The sequence below is a fragment of the Peromyscus eremicus genome, chromosome 6, assembly GCF_949786415.1.
Source record: "Peromyscus eremicus chromosome 6, PerEre_H2_v1, whole genome shotgun sequence".
NCBI classification, from domain to species: Eukaryota; Metazoa; Chordata; class Mammalia; order Rodentia; family Cricetidae; genus Peromyscus; species Peromyscus eremicus.
The window spans coordinates 113543590-113560368 of record NC_081421.1 but is presented as its reverse complement, the minus strand read 5'-3'; the positions used below and the strand labels follow the sequence as shown (position 1 = coordinate 113560368).

Below are 16779 nucleotides of genomic sequence, written 5' to 3'. Positions count from 1 at the left end.
GGAATTGAACTCAGGACCTCTGGAAGAGCAGCCAGTACTCTTGATCTCTGAGCTATCTCTCCAACCCCACAGAAACTCTTTTTGTTGTTGTTGTTTTGTTTTTTGTTTTTTTTTTTTTTGTTTTTTTTCGAGACAGGGTTTCTCTGTGTAGCTTTGCGCCTTTCCTGGAACTCACTCTGTAGACCAGGCTGGCCTCAAACTCACAGAGATCTGCCTGGCTCTGCCTTCCGAGTGCTGGGATTAAAGGTGTGAGCCACCACCGCCCCAAAGAAACTCTTATAAAGGAAAACATTTAATTGGGGCTGAATTACAGTTCTGAGGTTCAGTCCATTGTCATTTGAGAAACCTAGCAGTACATAGGCAGATGTGGTGGGGAAAGAAGGAGCCCAGAGTTCTACATCTGGATTGGCAAGCAGCAGGAAGAGAGAGAGAGCCACTGGGCCTGACTTGAGTTTCTGAAACCTCAAGCCTACCCACACACTTCCTCCAACAAGACCACACCTACTCGAACAAAGTCACAGGTCCTAATCCTTTCAAATAATGTCACTCCCTGTAAGCCTATAGGGGCCATTTTCATTCAAATCACCACACTGTAGGAAGTGATCCAGTGTCACACTGAAAAGAGTGGTGAGAACTGGAAGGTCTGGATTTTCCAAGGTCAGAGGGCAAACATTTAGTTTCTCACTAAGTATGATGCTGGTGTGGAATTTTTGTAGCTACCGTTTATTGTCTTAAAGAAGTTGACATCTGGCTGGATATGGTGGTGCATACCTACAATGTCATCAACTGGGAGGCAGAGGCTAGAGGATTGGTGCAAATCTGAGGATAGCTTGAGCTATCTAACAAGACCCTAGCTCAAAATAAAAAACAAAACAACAAACAGCAACCACCCCAAACCCCAAACTAAATGAAACAAAAGAGGAGACTTGCACTGCTCTGGGATTGTTTTGCTGTTCATGGGTGCCATGTCAGGAATTTTATGTAGTTATTTCGAAGAACCCATTATGATCTTGACACCCCCCCAACCTCACTCCCACTCTCCCTCCATGCAATCCCTCCCTCCTCTCTTCAACTGGACTCCCGGAGCTTGGCCCAGTGCTTGGCTGTGGGTCTCTGCATCTGCTTCCATCACTTACTGGATGAAGGCTCTATGATGACAGGGTGTTCACCAATCTGATTACAGGAGAAGGCCAGTTCAGGCACCCTCTCCACTATTGCTAGGAGTCTTAGCTGGGGTCATCCTTGTGGATTCCTGGGAGTTTCCCTGCCACCAGCTTTCTCCGTAACCCCAAAATGGCTCCCTCGATCAAGACATCTCTTTCATTGCTTTCCCCCTCTGTCCTGCCCCCCAACTCAACCAACTCAATCCCTCATGTTCACCTCCACCCTCTCCCCTCCCCCAATTTACCCAGGAGATCTCATCTATTTCCCCTTCCCAGGGAAATCCATGCGTCCCTTTTAGGGTCATCCTTGTTACTTAGTTTTTCTGGGCCTGGAGATAATAGCCTGGTTATCCTTTGCTTTACATCTAATATCCACTTATGAGTGAGTACATACCATGTTTGTCTTTCTGGGTCTGGGTTACCTTACTCAGGATGACTTTTTCTAGTCCCATCCATTTGTCTTCAATTTACTGACATCATTGTTTTTTAACATCTGAGTAATAAATACTCCATTGTGTAAATGTACCACATTTTCTTTATCCACTCTTCTGTTGAGGGACATCGAGGTTGTTTCCAGGTTCTGGCTATTACACCAAATTATTACAAATAATGCTGCTATGCACATAGTTGAGCAAGTGTTCTTGTGGTATGATTGAGCATCCTTTGGGTATATGCCCAAGATTGATATAGCTGGGTCTTGAGGTAGATTGATTCCCAACTTTCTGAGAAACCACCATATGGATTTCCACACTTGATCTTAGCCAAAAGGCTGAGAAGCGATTAGGGATTTCCAAAGTGGGTGTACAAGTTTGCACTCCCACCAACAATGGAGGAGTGTTCCTCTTACTCCACATCCTCTCCAATATAGGCTGTCATCAATGTTTTTGATCTTAGCCATTTTGACAGGCATCAGATGGTATAGGAGGATATTTTCATATAAAAGTATCTTGTATGTTTAGCATACTCCTGTACCCTTTACTCTTCATGCTTCCTCCTTCCACTCGTTCTCTTTGCTTCCCTAGACAATTTCACTTTGACTTTCACATCATATATGCACATGTAATTTTATATATCTATATATAGTCTAGGAATTATGTACTAAAGAAAACATACATTCATTTTTCTGAGACTGATTCAGCTTGCTTAATGTGATTATTTCTGGTTGCATTCACTTTCAACAAACAGCATAACTCTGTTCTTAATTACTTCCCACCTTATTTTTGAGACAAGGTCTCTCAGAGAATTCAGAGTCCATCTGTTGGCTAGACTGGCCATCTAGTAAGCCCCAGGGATCCTCCTGTCTACCCCTGCCCCGACCTCAGTGCCAGGCTTACAGGTGTGCCCACCATGTCTGGTTTGTTGTGTGGGTGCTGGGATCTGAATTATGCCATGTTTGTACTGCAAGTACTTCATCCATTGATCCATACCTCCTCGAAAAAAAAGTTCCAAGTCCCTTTAAAAGATGTTCACCACCTACCTTGCACTTTTGGCAGTTGGAATATAGTTTATCTATACTCCATCATACTAAGAGCTGGTCAAAAAATGGAAAACAACCTTTATTATGCTTGGGGAAAATCAACAGGATTTCAAGTACAACTGCTAGTAATAGGAAAAAGAGTAGCATAAGTTTATAGTTAAAGATAAATCATTAAAATTCCTTTGAAATCTGTAGCATGAATCCTAAAGGGTCTTATTAATAAAACAAACCTGGAGCTGGGTATTGGGGTGAATGCTGGAAGATCAGAGAAGCAGAACAAGCCACAGCCACCTCACCTCGCCAATTCCTCAGCTGATCCTGTTTCCTCAGACTGGAAGTCTCTGAGTCCTCATCCAGAATGAATCTCAGCTGAACTGCTGCTAAAAGTCTAAAAGCCTAACCAGGCCTAGTTCCTGGTTTTCACACCTTATATACCTTTCTGCTTTCTGCCATCACTTCCTGGGATTAAAGGTATGAGTCACCATGCCTGGCAGTTTCCAGAGTGGCTTTAAACTCACAGAGATCTGGATGGATCTCTGCCTTGCAAGTGATAGGATTAAAGGTGTGTGTGCTACCACTGCCTAACTTCTATGTTGAATATTATGGCTGTTATATTCTCTGACCCCCAGATAAGTTTATTGGGGTGCACAATATATCAACCACAGATATCTATAGATTACCCATCATCATTTAAAGCCCATTTTTAAAGTTATATATTGTTATACATGAAGTATACATAACATATACTTATGTATACCTTATACATAAGTACTTAAGGTATACATTATGCTTAGTTGTCATCATGTTTCTATATAATCAATGTCAACTTTTAGAGTTTGGAAATGTCCTGTTACAGTTTCCATCTACATAAACTGGAACATTTCCTTCTTTAGCCCATGGACTTGTGATCCAGCTCCTTGTCATGCTAATGGCTTCTTCCGTCTTCCTGTGGGTATTATATATATGGACTCTAGATCTCCATGCAGGTGCCTTGATTCATAATGGAGTGTGTTGATAGGGTTGTTCATTACCAATGTCCACAAATCACACCATTGCTGAAAGGTTGAGCAGTTTTGATATAATGGATACTTTACATTGTCTCCAGTAAGGAGTAAGGCTGGCTTTCCCTGTCCTTTAGATACATCACATCCCTGGACAACCTGGTTTCTAATTATGTGCCACCATTTAAGAATGTGCTCAGTGTCCATTTGTCTCCTGGAGATCATCTGGAAAAGGGACTTTGCTCTGAGCAGTGTTGTTGATACCTCTCTTGTGGTAGAGATGTCAATGACATCCTTGGCACACAATCTTATAGGAAGATAAACACAATTTCAATGATCACACTGCACATCTTTGCAGATTTTTAGTTTTCTGATGCAGGACCCAATTATTATCAATTGAAGTGACACTTGTTCCAGATTCTACACCCTGTTCACCTCTGGTTTGAGTGGCAGGATGGCGCTGTTCTTAGAACTATAGCTTATACCATTTGCGCTTTGATTTCCTTTGCTGGAGCTTCATCCTTTCTTCTTCAGCTCTTCTGATCTCCTGCTGGAAACTTTCCCTTAGCAGTCGAGCCTGTTCCTGAAAAGTGACAAGTGGAGACAGAGTTGTTGCACTGAGTAGATTCCTATGTTCTATGCAGTTTTTGTAATAATTTACTTTTATTATTTAATTTCTTAAAATTTTCTTTACCCTTAATTTTTATATATCTTAACCTGTTTTTTATTCATGTGTAAAATTTAATATGTTAAGAAATGTTTTTTTTTTCTTTTTGAATTTTTTATCCTCCTCCCCAAATTATGTTTTTTTTTTGGGGGGCAGCTGTGATCATGTCTCTTGGGGGGTTCCTTTAGCTAAGAAACAATTCTAGCAATGGGCAAAGAGACACCTTGTTGGTGGTGTTCTTCTATCAGTCACGGTCAGAGTGGATGGCAGTCCTTTGTTCATCCTAGCTTGATACCCAGCTTGGTGGCCAAAGCTGTTTTGTGCCTAGGGCACATTAAAAAAAAAAAAAAAAAAAAAACCACAATTCTATTGATGAACCTAAGTTACCAGTATTGATTTTTTTCCTTATCAGTTGTCTATAACCTCTGTAGATAATCTTAATCATGTGTTTGACTTCAAATTTTAGCATCATAGACCTTAACACATCCACTTACTCATATCTTATATAAACAGGCACCACAAGAATGAATTCTGAAAATCTGACCTAAGGCTCTGTCTGAATCTTAGTCTAAGATATTTAGTCTAGGGTTGGGGTGGGGGTGGGGATGAGTCAGTAACCTGCCTGCTGCATAAGCGTGAGGACCTGAGCTGGAATCCCAAGCACCCATGGGAGACCTAGACACAGCACTGTGCTGTAATATCAGGCTGGAGAGGCAGATATAGGCACATCCTTGAAACTAATCGGCCAGCCAGGCTAGCCCCATCAGTGAACTCTAGGTTCAGTGAAAAGACTCTGTCTCAAGAAATGTGGTGGAGAGTGATGGAGGAAGATCTGAAGTAGATCTGTGGCCTTCACATCCATGTGCACCCATGTGCACAACCACAGATATACACAAGAACTCACGCAGAAAAAGAGGGAAGAGGAGCGGCGGTGGGAGAAGACATTTAGTGTAAACTTCCACAACTTGGCAGCAGGGCGACAGATGATGGGTGAGAAAACCAGAGTCCCAGACTGAAGACAATAAATTTCCTCGTCTAACTCCCTACTGAACACAATCTGGGAGCAGAGTATAGGAAAGAGGAGGGACAGACAGGCTATGACACAGTCGTAGAGTTCCTCTCCTCATAAAAAAACTCTCAGGAGTAAACTCATACCAAATAAGACAGAAAAACAACCATTGGGGATTCCACTATGGGAAGGAGCTGAGATATTTTTACAGTGGTAAACTGTGTTACAGACTGGAATTCCATTCTGGACATCCAAGTCAGGTGGCTCACAACCATTTAAAACTCCAGCTCCAGGGTATCTGACTCCCTCTTCCAGCCGCTACAGATACCACATACACATGAACAAATGTGCGCCCCCCGGCGCCTGCGCGCACACACACACACACACACTCACTTTAAAATATTTTTTAAGTGAAGAAAACATAGATGGCCATGCAATTACAATACCTGAAGTCGGTGCTCAATGGCCCTCTGTTGCTCCTCCCTCATCTGGGCCTGTTCTCTCTCCATCTTCTCAGCCAGCTGTCTCATGTGTTCCTGATGACGCCTCTCTTTCTCTTTCATCAACTGTTCACTCTGCCGTTGCCTTTCCTCTAGTAACTTGGCTGTAGCCTGGGCAGCTTCAGCTTTCACACGTTGCGCTGGGAAGGAAAGCAAGGAAGAAGGTGTAAGTGCATCATGTGTTCCTCTCCTCTTCCTCACAGGCTTCATTGTGCTACCATGTCTGATTCCAGCCAGGGAGACACAGCTTTGGTTTTTTTGTTTGTTTGTTTGTTTGTTTTTTTGTTTGTTTTTTTTTAGCTCTGGTTTAGGGTCCCAGGTTTACAAGTAATTTAAACTTTCCACAGCTTTTGTGGGCACATGTCCCCTTAATTTGTGCCTCACCTTCCATCTCCTTTTCCTTTTGTGTCAAAACCTGGTCTGTGTGTAGAATTGCATTAGTCACCTCCTCCTTGGACTGCAAAAATTGCTTCAGAGCTTCCTCAGCCTTTGAGTCCAGAAAACATGAAGTTAACAGCAAGAATGACTGAATGCCACGGGATTGTCTCTCTTACCCCCTTTCCTCTAGTGACACCTCTTGGTGCTTAAAGTCCTAGTCACAGAAACAGACACACAGTCTAGGCTGGACCCTACTCAACAATATCTTTAATTGGAGGCCTATGTTAGAAAACAAAGGCTGTTTTTTTTAGACTAGGGCTCTAACATTGGAGTTAATGGTGCTGTGGTGAGATATGGGGAGAGTTTGATAATGACATAAGCCCGGGTGGAGAACAAAAGGAGCAGAGGAAATGAAAAAGGTAGAAAAGAATGGGGCCGGAGAAGAGTGATGGACAGATGGACAAAGGACAATCTTATTGCACCCAGTTATCTTTTAAAGCCAGTTTGAAGCCCAAGACTGATGAATTATAAGTTTCATTTAAGGGGCCATCATTGGATCCTTTGCAACACAAAGAGTCAAGCTGAAACACAGGGCGACAGTCATACTGGTGGTTAATGTGATTGTTCAATGTGAACTCAATTGTTAAGTGAATGCACTGTCTCTGATGAGTAAGCAGGATGTATCCAGTATGGTATGATACTGTATATGATAACCTTCGTGTATGTGATGTTTAAGGAGTGTATGCATGGTGTGTAAACCTATGACACTCTCGCAATGATGCTTGTGGTCACTCTGCTGTCTAAAGGAGGTCAGCAGCTTCCCAGAACACACACATAAACTTGGTTACCTGAACCCCTTTCCTGGGTTCCTCAGAGTACTTTTTCTTCAGCTCTTCTATCTTCTGGATATAAAGGCAGTATCCCCCTGGTTTAGAATAAATCCCCTGCTTCACGTCTTTTTCTAGTGGACTGAAAATACCCTGAAGCAGAGCTGAGCAGTGATCTGAGGATGCCTGTTCATTCTTCTTAAGGAATTCCTCTCGCTTTGTTTCTAGCTTGGTCTTTAATGTGAAAATGAAAAGAAAAATGTTAAGAAGCAAAATAAGCCTGAGTTTAGAATTTCTGGGAACATTTCTCAAAACCAAACAAACACAAAAGCAAAATAAACAAAGGAAAACTTATAATCATTCACTATAACTTCATCTGTTCTTCTGATGCCACATTTTTCCTCATGTCATCCTTGCTCCTTGGAAGTGAAGTTCAGAGCAGAGCAATCCGCTTTTATAGACTGGGCCAGAGATTACACATGGAATACACATGGCTCAGCATTAATTTGCCTCTGATAGCTAAGGCTGTAGTTTTCTAATCTATTGGCTTGAATATTGGATCAGTATATGGACAGTGGGCATGCCACTTGATCAGAAACACTAATTTATTCTCCTATTTAATTCAGTGAAGGGGAATATTACAAGTTTATTTATGAAAGGAGAAATGTTTTAAAGCCTTGAGTCTATGAGAATCCATTTTTTATTATTCATTGTAATTATTATAGCTGTTACTGCTACAAAATCTATTAACAATTGCTCCCCCAAACACCCATTTCATTTCCCCATAGCACTTTGCCTTCCAAAATCTATATCCAGGTAAATTTGAGAGAAATATTACCCTTAATTCCATTTGGAACACTTGATCAGTATCTTTGAAGGAATTTTCCATGAAGATCTTGGTGGCTTCTTCCTCACTGGCCCCGTGCAGATCCAGCAGCTCCTGGAGGGTCTGTGTGGGCAGTTGCAACTTCTGGCTCATCTGCTGGTCATAGTGAGCAATGGCCTTTTGCACTGCGGCTGCATTCTCTGTCTGGGACAAAGCCAGGACAGCATTCTCCACGCAGGGCAGACCCCCACTGCTGATGGTGTTCACATAGGTTATCACCAAACTCTTTAGTCCTATAAACAGGTGACAATATTTGCTATAGATGGATGATGACAATACTATTCTGTGTAATTCTGGATATGTCAGTCATCAATGTCTTAAGGCATCAGTGTCCTTAGCATCATTTAGAAGAATAACAGACAGGAGCATCTCAGTGTCTACCTCAGACTGATGGGATTAGACCTTCCTCTGTGCGAAGTTCCTCTCATGAAGTGTGGGAGACCCCAAAGGCTAAGGATGCTGGATGGAGATTACATGCGCCTGTGTCTATGGAATGCCAGTACCATGACAACACGCTCCATACCTCTTTCATGTTTGTCTGTGTCACCAGCCCTGCAAGCCTTTGATTCCAATTCAGGAACAAAATGTGCTCTCCCAGTTAGAAATTCTCCATCATGTTGAATACAAAAAATAGCATTGCCCAAGAGAACTTTCTGTATGTGCCTATATGACAACAAATAGCTCCATGTAGATTTTATTGTACTTTCATGTACATTTTTAAAAAAGATTTATTTATTTATTACATATACAGTATTCTACCTGCATGTATGCCTACACACCAGAAGAGGGCACCAGATCTCATTAGGTGGTTGTGAGCAACCATGTGGTTCCTGGGAATTGAACTCAGGACCTCTAGAAGAGCAGTCAGGGCTCTTAACCTCTGAGCCATCTCTCCAGCCTGTATTTTCATTTAACTTTTAAGAGCCATACTTGCTTAGTGGCTATCCTTGGTGAACGCAGGTCCAATTTGCTGGGTAATTTAAAAAGGAGTTTTTTATTTTACCCCCATTTCTCTTTTCCCAACAAGAAAACGTGATAGACAAAGTCTATTATAAATGCTGGTACCATCTACAGCTTAGCCCTACAGTGGTGACAGGTCTACATTTCTTCAGAGCTGAAGCAGGTCATTGCTATCTCATGATGCTGTGGCCTAAACAGTGAGCAGAAGGACTGGAAGGGACTCACGTGGTCCATTGACCTTGATGCCTCCTGAAAGCGTTTTAACCTTGGAACAGCTGAACACGTAGGAGCAGAACTCTGCCACTTGTTCCACGAAGTCTGAGTCCAGGTCTTGCTCCTGCAGCGATTCCAGCTGGCCAAGCTTCTTCCCGTGTGCTGGCCGCTCAAAGACAAAGCACTTCTTCTTTGGGAAGAACTTCTGGATACAGAGCCGAGGGAGATTAAGCTTTTGTTCTTTTTCTTTTTTACCAGTATCTACAAGGAGTGAAAAGCAGGATTTTTAGACAGAATTTGAAAGGTGAATATATATATGTATATATGTACATATATATATATATATTTATATTAATTTGGTCATGTGAGCTTATAATACTGGCATCCTGGAAGCTGAGGCAGAAGGATTATAAGTTCAGGCCAGTCAGGGTTACATAGTGAGACCCTGAAAACACAAAACAAGGAAAACAGAAAGGGGGTGGTGGTATCTGCTTTAAGGATTTTCAATCTAGGGAAAGGCTGAATGCTCTGCTAGATTCAACCCACTTAGTATATATAGCTGGACTCTGTGTGTAGATAATATGTAATCCCAGAATACAACATCATTTGATTTCTAAAGATGCCTGGCAGCACATCCGTTACATGGAGGCTACACTATTCCAACAGTTGAGCTAGGATATTGGTAATACCTTAATACACATTTTTTTTTTCAAATATATACTCACGGTGCACCTTATTCTGTATTCTGGCATAAAAACAAGTTTGAGGCAGAGAAGACAAATTGAGGGTAAAGGAGAAAGTGGAAGACAAATAAATTGTAGGTCGCTTACTATGTATAAGCTTCAGGGAATTCTCTAGGTATTCATCCGCAGAGATGGGTTCCCCATTTACTTTCAGCTCGAGAGAGAAGTCCCTCAGAGTCCACACGAAGTCTGGGAAGAAGTTCACAAATTCATCTGAGTCCTCCACCTCATCCTGGTCAGGTGAAGATCTTGTTCTGATTCTGTCTGTCAGCTCTGTCACATAGCTGAACAGCTAATTAAGGAAAGCCTCTGAACAACTGTAGAAACAACTAAAGCCCCAGGGTCCACATCCTGTGTGAGTTCTACATATTCCTGAGCCCTAGCCTCAAACCTTCATTTGCCTTGTTCTTAACCTCAGTGTGAATACTGTAGCAACATAGATGTGGGTTATTTTCTTGTTTTGTTTATGTTTCATTAACCAAGAGCCAGAGTCATGGAGCTGGTTCATGAGGGTAGTTCACCCCACTCACTCTCCTGTTCTGAACCTCAGAAAGGATACTGCAGCTGGTCCATGGCCTGCTGGTTGATGGCTCCCATGCTGTTGTACACGAAGGTGCTGCTCAGAAGTACAGCCAGGGCAAAGATCCAGCAGTCATTCTGGTTGTCGCCCTGGAAGTCAGAACACACATGGGTCAGGAGTATGTTCTGTTCTTACGTTACTTTTCAGCAGTGGTAAAACATACTCAATTAGAGGGGATTTTAGCCTTTAAAAAAATGAAACTTTTTATGACCTATGCAAGGTACAAAACAAAACAAAACAGAACAGAAGACAATACTGAACCTACAGGTGCTGTCCACAGCACTTGCAGGGTGAACGTTCTTTTGGTTTGTGGTTTATTTGTGATGATTCTCACTGGTGCTTCTTAGCCTGTTGTTAGTGTTTCAACACTGTGGAAACTGCTGTTCTGTGACCCAGTCTTGTAACTAGTTCCTTTCTCTTGGTTGACTAAACATGGCATGTGTTATATAATACATATGAAAAGGATGCTATGATAAAGTTCAAACTCTTATTTAAAAATGACAGTTCCAGTGAGAAGGCTTGGTGGGTAAAAATGTCTTCCTGCCCAGCCTTAGAGCCTAAGTTCAATCCCCAGAAGCCACGTGGTGGAAAAGAGAACTGACCACACACGTTGTCCTCTGACTCCACATGTGCACTGAAGCACAGGCACCATGGCACATGCAACACACACACAGGCACACACTCACACACACACACACTAAATAAGTAAGTAAGTAAATACATACATACATACATACATACATACATACATACATACATACATAAAGGTTTTTTAAAGCAGCGTAGAGAGCAGTGTAGACTATTCAGAAAGGAGTGGCTGAATTGCACACTGAGCCCTCACTCCTTACCTTCTCCACATCTCCCAGGCCCTCTGTGTCAAGTAGAACTAGGGTGTGGTCTGACTTCTGGGGATGAGGGACACACCACATCCAGATCCCCTTGGTGTGAGACTGCACTGTGGAGCCCAGAGAGAAGCCTGAAAAGCAGAGAAGAAAGGAGGGATTAGATGTGTAGAAACAGGTGCTTCAAGAAAGTGATAATAAAATTAGCATAATCAAACAGGGAAGATGCCTCAGTGGTTAAGTGTGCTTGCTGTTCTTGCATAGGACCAGAACTCTGTTCCCAGAATCTACATAACAGCTTACAATTGTCTATAAATAGTTTCTGGGAACCTTATGTTCCTTTCTAACACTTGTGAATACTAGGCATGCAGGGTTGTACTCAGACAAAATACTTGTACATGTGAATATAAAGTAAATAAATCTCTTTTGAAAAATCAGCACAATCTAGTCAGGAGAATGAATTGAAACCAAAGGTCATGTTGATCTCACAGTCAGAGTCATAACAGAAACTCAGTTTTCAGAGATGCAGAATGCAGTGGTCTTCCGGGCTTGCATCAAGGTTCCACAGAAAATGTGCAGCAGGGTCAGTCTCTCATGTGCAGCTCCTGAGCTTGCTGTGTGAGGCTGTGAGGGTAAAGCTGAAGTAACAGTGGAGACCCAGGAAGTTAGAGATGTCAGGCCTGGGATGTCCACTGAGGAAAGCTGGAGTCAATGAGTGGATCTAAACTCTAGAGGGAGCCCCTGTGTCCCGTAAAGAGCAGGAACCAGGAGGCAGGGTCTGCAAGCTGTTGTGTAGAGAAGGCCACCACATGCCCTATATGCTGCACATGGAGCCACAGCGTTATGTTTGTCCTTCTGGGTTCAGTCTTGCTATGGTGTGTTCTGTCCTTCCTGTCCCCCTGAACACTGCAAATGGGGATGATTATTCTGTGACACTGTAAATTACAGGTTTTCTTGAGTCTCAGATGTCATGGTGGACTTTTACACACTGTTAGAACTATAAGACTATGGGGACTTTTGAAGTTGGTCCAATTGCATTTTGGACTCAGGAGCAGAATGTTATGGTTTGAATGTTAATATTCATCACAGGCCCATGTATTTGAACACTTCGTCCCCAGTTAGTGGCACTGTGTTGGGACTTGTGGAAGCATTAGGATTTAGGACCTGTGTAGCAGGAATCTTAGAAGGTCTTATTAATAAAATCAAACCTGTGGCCAGTTATTGGGGTGAATGCTGGAAGATCAGAGAAGCAGAACAAGCCACAGCTACCTCACCTTGCCAGTTCCTCAGCTGATCCTGTTTCCTCAGACTGGACGCCTCTGAGTCCTCATCCAGAATGAATCTCAGCTGAACTGTTGCTCAAAAGCCTAAAAGCTTAACCAGCCAAATGCTGCTAGTTTCTTATCTTCACACCTTATATATCTTTCTGCTTTCTGCCATCACTCCCTGGGATTAAAGGCTTACTTCTTGGGATTAAAGGTGTGTGTCACCATGCCTGGCTGTTTCCAATGTAGCCTTGAACTCACAGAGATCCAGAGGGATTTCTGCCTGTGGAATGATAGGATTAATGGTGTGAGTGCCACCATTTTCTAGCCTCTGTATTTAGTGGCTGTTCTGTTCTTTGACCCCAGGTAAGTTTATTAGGGTACACAATATTTTGGGGAACACAATACCACCACAGACCTGGCTAGCAGAGGGCAGGCCTTTTAAGGTTATTGCTGTCCTTGTTTGTGGCCCTCTGCTCCCTGGCCAGCCATGGTATGAACAAGCTGCAGGCTCCTTCCACTACACATATAGCCATAAAGTCCTGTCTCTCTTGCCATAGTGGGCTGACATCCCCTAAACTGTGAGCAAAGTACATCCTCCTTCCTTACATTGCTGCTGTCAGTCATTTGATCAATGATGAGACTAATACAACCTAGAAAACCTGAAAGCCTGGACTCAGACAGGTGTCTCTATAGTCATCTTCATGTCAGCATCATTCAAAGTACTCAACTGTCTTGTCTACAGGTGAATGGATGAGGCAATGTTAGACATATTTTATCACTGAATCTCAAAAAGGAAGAAAACTTTGACACACATTCTCACAGTGACAAACCTTGAAGGTGTATGAGTCTCTGTATTCACGTGGTATTCCTAGGACAACCAAATTCATAGATACAGCCTATAGAATAGTGGTATAGGATGGGCAATGAACTAGTTCTCGAGATGGATGGTGGAGATAGATGCACGAATTTGCTTAATGCCACAGAACCAGATTCTTAAAAAATTATGAAGATAAATCTAATATAATTTACAATAATAAAGTCAATACATATAATATAGATAGCCGCTTTAACCTTAAATATAAGTAGAGACTTTATTACATGACTGTTTTAGCAATACTTTAAAGTTTATTAACACATAAATTAAATTACCTTTATTACTGCCTTTCTCCATCTAGGAAATGAACCATTTGTGTTTTTGGAAGGGAAACTAGGGGTTAGATGTGGGGATACAGTCCTGTAATCAGCTCTCAGGAGGCCAAGGCAAGAGGATCATGAGTTCAGGGTCATCCACAACTACACGCTGAGCTAAAGGCCTGCTTGGGCTATATAGCATGACTGGTCTCAAAAACGAAAGCAAACAGACAAAGCAACAGCAAAAAGGATCCCAACATCCAACAGTGACTGGAAGATTAAATTCTTCACACTCTCATGCAGGAAGCAGACAGTGTGAGTGGGCACGGGGGACCTAGCTCAGCTTTGTTGGTGGCACTCACCTGTTTTCTTCCCAGCCAGCTTATTCATCAAGTAGGATTTGCCTGTGCGGTAAAGGCCCACGATGGCCACCACCACCACAGGCTGCTCGATGGCTGACAGGATCCCCAGAACCTGCTGGTTGACTGTCAGTTGCTCTTCCACGTTCTCGATGAGGCACACAGGGCCTGGCATGTGGACCTCTGAGGCCATTGTGCAGGCTTGTCTCCTGTCTATAGAGGGAGAGATGAGATTAACTAGAATCTTATTTGTTCACTCAGAAGTAGAGTTATGAAACTCAAAAAACACAACATGCATCAGAGACAGGTTAAGAAGAACCTGTATGGTTTTAGAATCTTATAAGATATAATTGAGGAATTTCATTTATAATGTGACACTGACAGCAATCTACTGCTCACAACACAAATATTCTGTTCAATTTTGCACTGAAAATTTTCTTTCTTAAAGATTTTGTACTAGATATCAAATGGACAATGAAATCAGATTTAGAGAAATTATTTTATATTGCAGCTTATATAATCAATCAAATATCCATTTACTCATTAGTTTACCATATGATGAATAATGAATTTATAATGAATAAAGACCATGGAGTTAATGCTTCATTGTTTGATGCATGCCCTTACACAAATTCTAGATATTATAAAGTATATTCATTCTATACTTCCGAGTAGTTATACCCATGTTGTGGCCCGAATTTCTGGAGATTATAAAATGTATTCACTCTCTCTATCCTTGTAGTTATTCTCATGTTGTGGCCACGAGTCTCTATCCACAGAATTAATCACATTGCCAGTCATGAAAGAGAACCAACGTAATGTGTTTTTTGCAAGATTTATGGAAATATGTGACAGTGACTCTTCCAAAGAAATAGTTGTACAAGAGCAGTGCCTTGAAATTTAAACTTCATTAGCTATGAATGAGCAATGAATAAAAACTGGGTTTAGTCTCACAGCAAATGAGAATTTGCCAAATAAACCCAACTATGCAAATACTGGATATTGCAGAGAGCAACTGTGATGTAAATATCAAGAAACTGGAGAGCTGGTCAAGACCACAAGAAAGAAAGTGGTTCAAAGAAATCACTTCCTGCCATTCTCCTTTAGGTTTTCTGTTTAGTTTTCATTTGGTAGAAAAAGGAGAAATGCAAGAGGAGGAAGAAAAACACTGGAATCAGAGGCTAAGAGCTGACTGTACAGAACAAGACTATTAAACAGAAATGGGATGAGTGAGAATGGTACCTGGACTGGGGTTCTGGTCTCCAGAAGACAGGAACAATTGCCTGAGGGCCTGGAGTTGGGGACAGTGTAAGCAGGCTTTGTCCTCAGCCTTTTGTGCCCAGAATTCTTCTAAGAAAGCCGTTCACTACAAAATAGGTGCTGATCCTGCAGGAGAGGGTTAAGAAGTAAGTGGATATGAAGAATGAACCCATCATCCGACTGAAGGAGGAAATTCACTTGGCAGTCAAGATTAGATGTGTGATGGATACACCCATTTTTCATCTTTCACTAGGAGATTCAGATGTGAACTGAGGTTCCCAAAAAAAACAGCCACAACTCTATAAAAGAACCCACAAGGCTGACTGATTAGAATTTGTGTGATTGTGGAGAGTTGGGATGTTGTAAAGTCTGGAGCCAAATTTTCCTAGGCAATCTTTAGCTGACTCCATGGCCGTTTCTTGCATCAGAAGGCTTGTAGCAAACTCCTCTTTTGGCACATTCTGCCTGCCCCATGTTGCCACCAATGCATTTTAAAAGTACATTGATTTATGACTTTCTTTATGCTGTTGCTACAAAACTTCAAGAAACTTGCCAAGTTGGAACATGGTATGTGTGGTAGGCAGAGCTTGTGTTTCTGGGCCATCGATCACTCATATTCAGCTCTAGAACAGATCATATCTCTTATTCCCTTTGTGTTCCTACATCAACACCGTGTTTCCTCTATTTGTCCTTCACCATATCAGCGGCTGTTCACCCTGCATCTCATTCTGTTTCCTTCATGAAAATCAGCCACAGGCAGCCCTTTCTGGGCCAGCTCTGCTCCATCACTGATCATAGCCATTTAACTGTGTCCCTGTTAGCAGAGACACGGTGAACACCGAGAAAGACAATCCCAGTGCCTATCCTGCCCTGTTTCAGCCACATGGCTCCTGGTCCCTAACTCATAATGAGTACAGTGGTGTCCCTTAGAGCCTGGCTGCCCTGATAATACAACCTAGGGTTCATCTGCCATGCCCAGGAGCAGTCTTTTCTAGTCATAGTAGTTCTAATAAAAAATGAATTGACCCTCAAAAATGACACCTCATTCCTGCCCAGGTTATGGCCACATGTTCCAGATCAGAACTCCCCAGACCTCGAAAGAGCAAATGTCCCTTCTTACCTGCCTTTGCTGCTCAGTTGGTGAAAGGGCTCTGCCTCTTGTCTTGTATCCTCCTGCAATCTGCAGAGGCTTTCTGAATTTCCCAAGTGAGCAAATGTTGAAAAGCACTGTAACTTTTGTAGTAGGGTGAAGTACTGAGAAACTGAAACTATTTGGCCACGGAAGTGAATCAACAATGGTGGAAAATCCCAGTGAGCTGTGTTGGGGGAGAGTTTGACGTGACTTCCCCACCAGAACATTCAGCATTTGGTTCCAAGAGACCTTGAACTCCTTTGTTATTTAAAATCATGCCACAAGAGGGAGCCCAAGCCTGACACTGTCTGGGTGGCCAGGAACCAGATCAGAAGCTGAATAGCCCAGAGATTCTGGATAGAACAAAACACAACTAAAAAAAA

General features: G+C 42.2%; 1 protein-coding gene and 1 non-coding gene across 2 annotated transcripts; one reads left to right on the top strand and one right to left on the bottom strand.

The window, feature by feature from the left end:
- Positions 1 to 2330: 2330 nt before the first annotated feature.
- On the bottom strand, positions 2331 to 16533 carry LOC131913619 (guanylate-binding protein 1-like). Its single transcript, XM_059266360.1, has 12 exons — positions 16385 to 16533; positions 15247 to 15390; positions 14008 to 14217; positions 11253 to 11380; positions 10384 to 10493; positions 9912 to 10108; positions 9094 to 9342; positions 7861 to 8141; positions 7044 to 7256; positions 6202 to 6304; positions 5764 to 5957; positions 2331 to 4224 (listed from the first exon to the last, which is right to left on the bottom strand). The coding sequence occupies exons 3-12, from the start codon at positions 14195 to 14197 to the stop codon at positions 4114 to 4116; spliced, it is 1776 nt and encodes a 591-aa protein (XP_059122343.1). The 5' UTR covers positions 14198 to 14217; positions 15247 to 15390; positions 16385 to 16533; the 3' UTR covers positions 2331 to 4113.
- On the top strand, positions 4506 to 4645 carry LOC131913945 (small nucleolar RNA SNORA48). Its single transcript, XR_009380014.1, has one exon. It is a non-coding gene; the product is annotated as a small nucleolar RNA SNORA48 (small nucleolar RNA).
- Positions 16534 to 16779: the final 246 nt, after the last annotated feature.

Excerpts from the sequence above, each read along its gene's own strand:
- LOC131913619 (XM_059266360.1), bottom strand. The coding sequence starts at position 14,197 with ATGGCCTCAGAGGTCCACATGCCAGGCCCTGTGTGCCTCATCGAGAAC. Across the intron at positions 7,257-7,860 it reads TGTTCCAAATGGAATTAAGG|ACCAAGCTAGAAACAAAGCG; the intron begins GTAATATTTCTC and ends TTCACATTAAAG. Across the intron at positions 5,958-6,201 it reads AAAGGAAAAGGAGATGGAAG|CGCAACGTGTGAAAGCTGAA; the intron begins GTGAGGCACAAA and ends TTTCCTTCCCAG.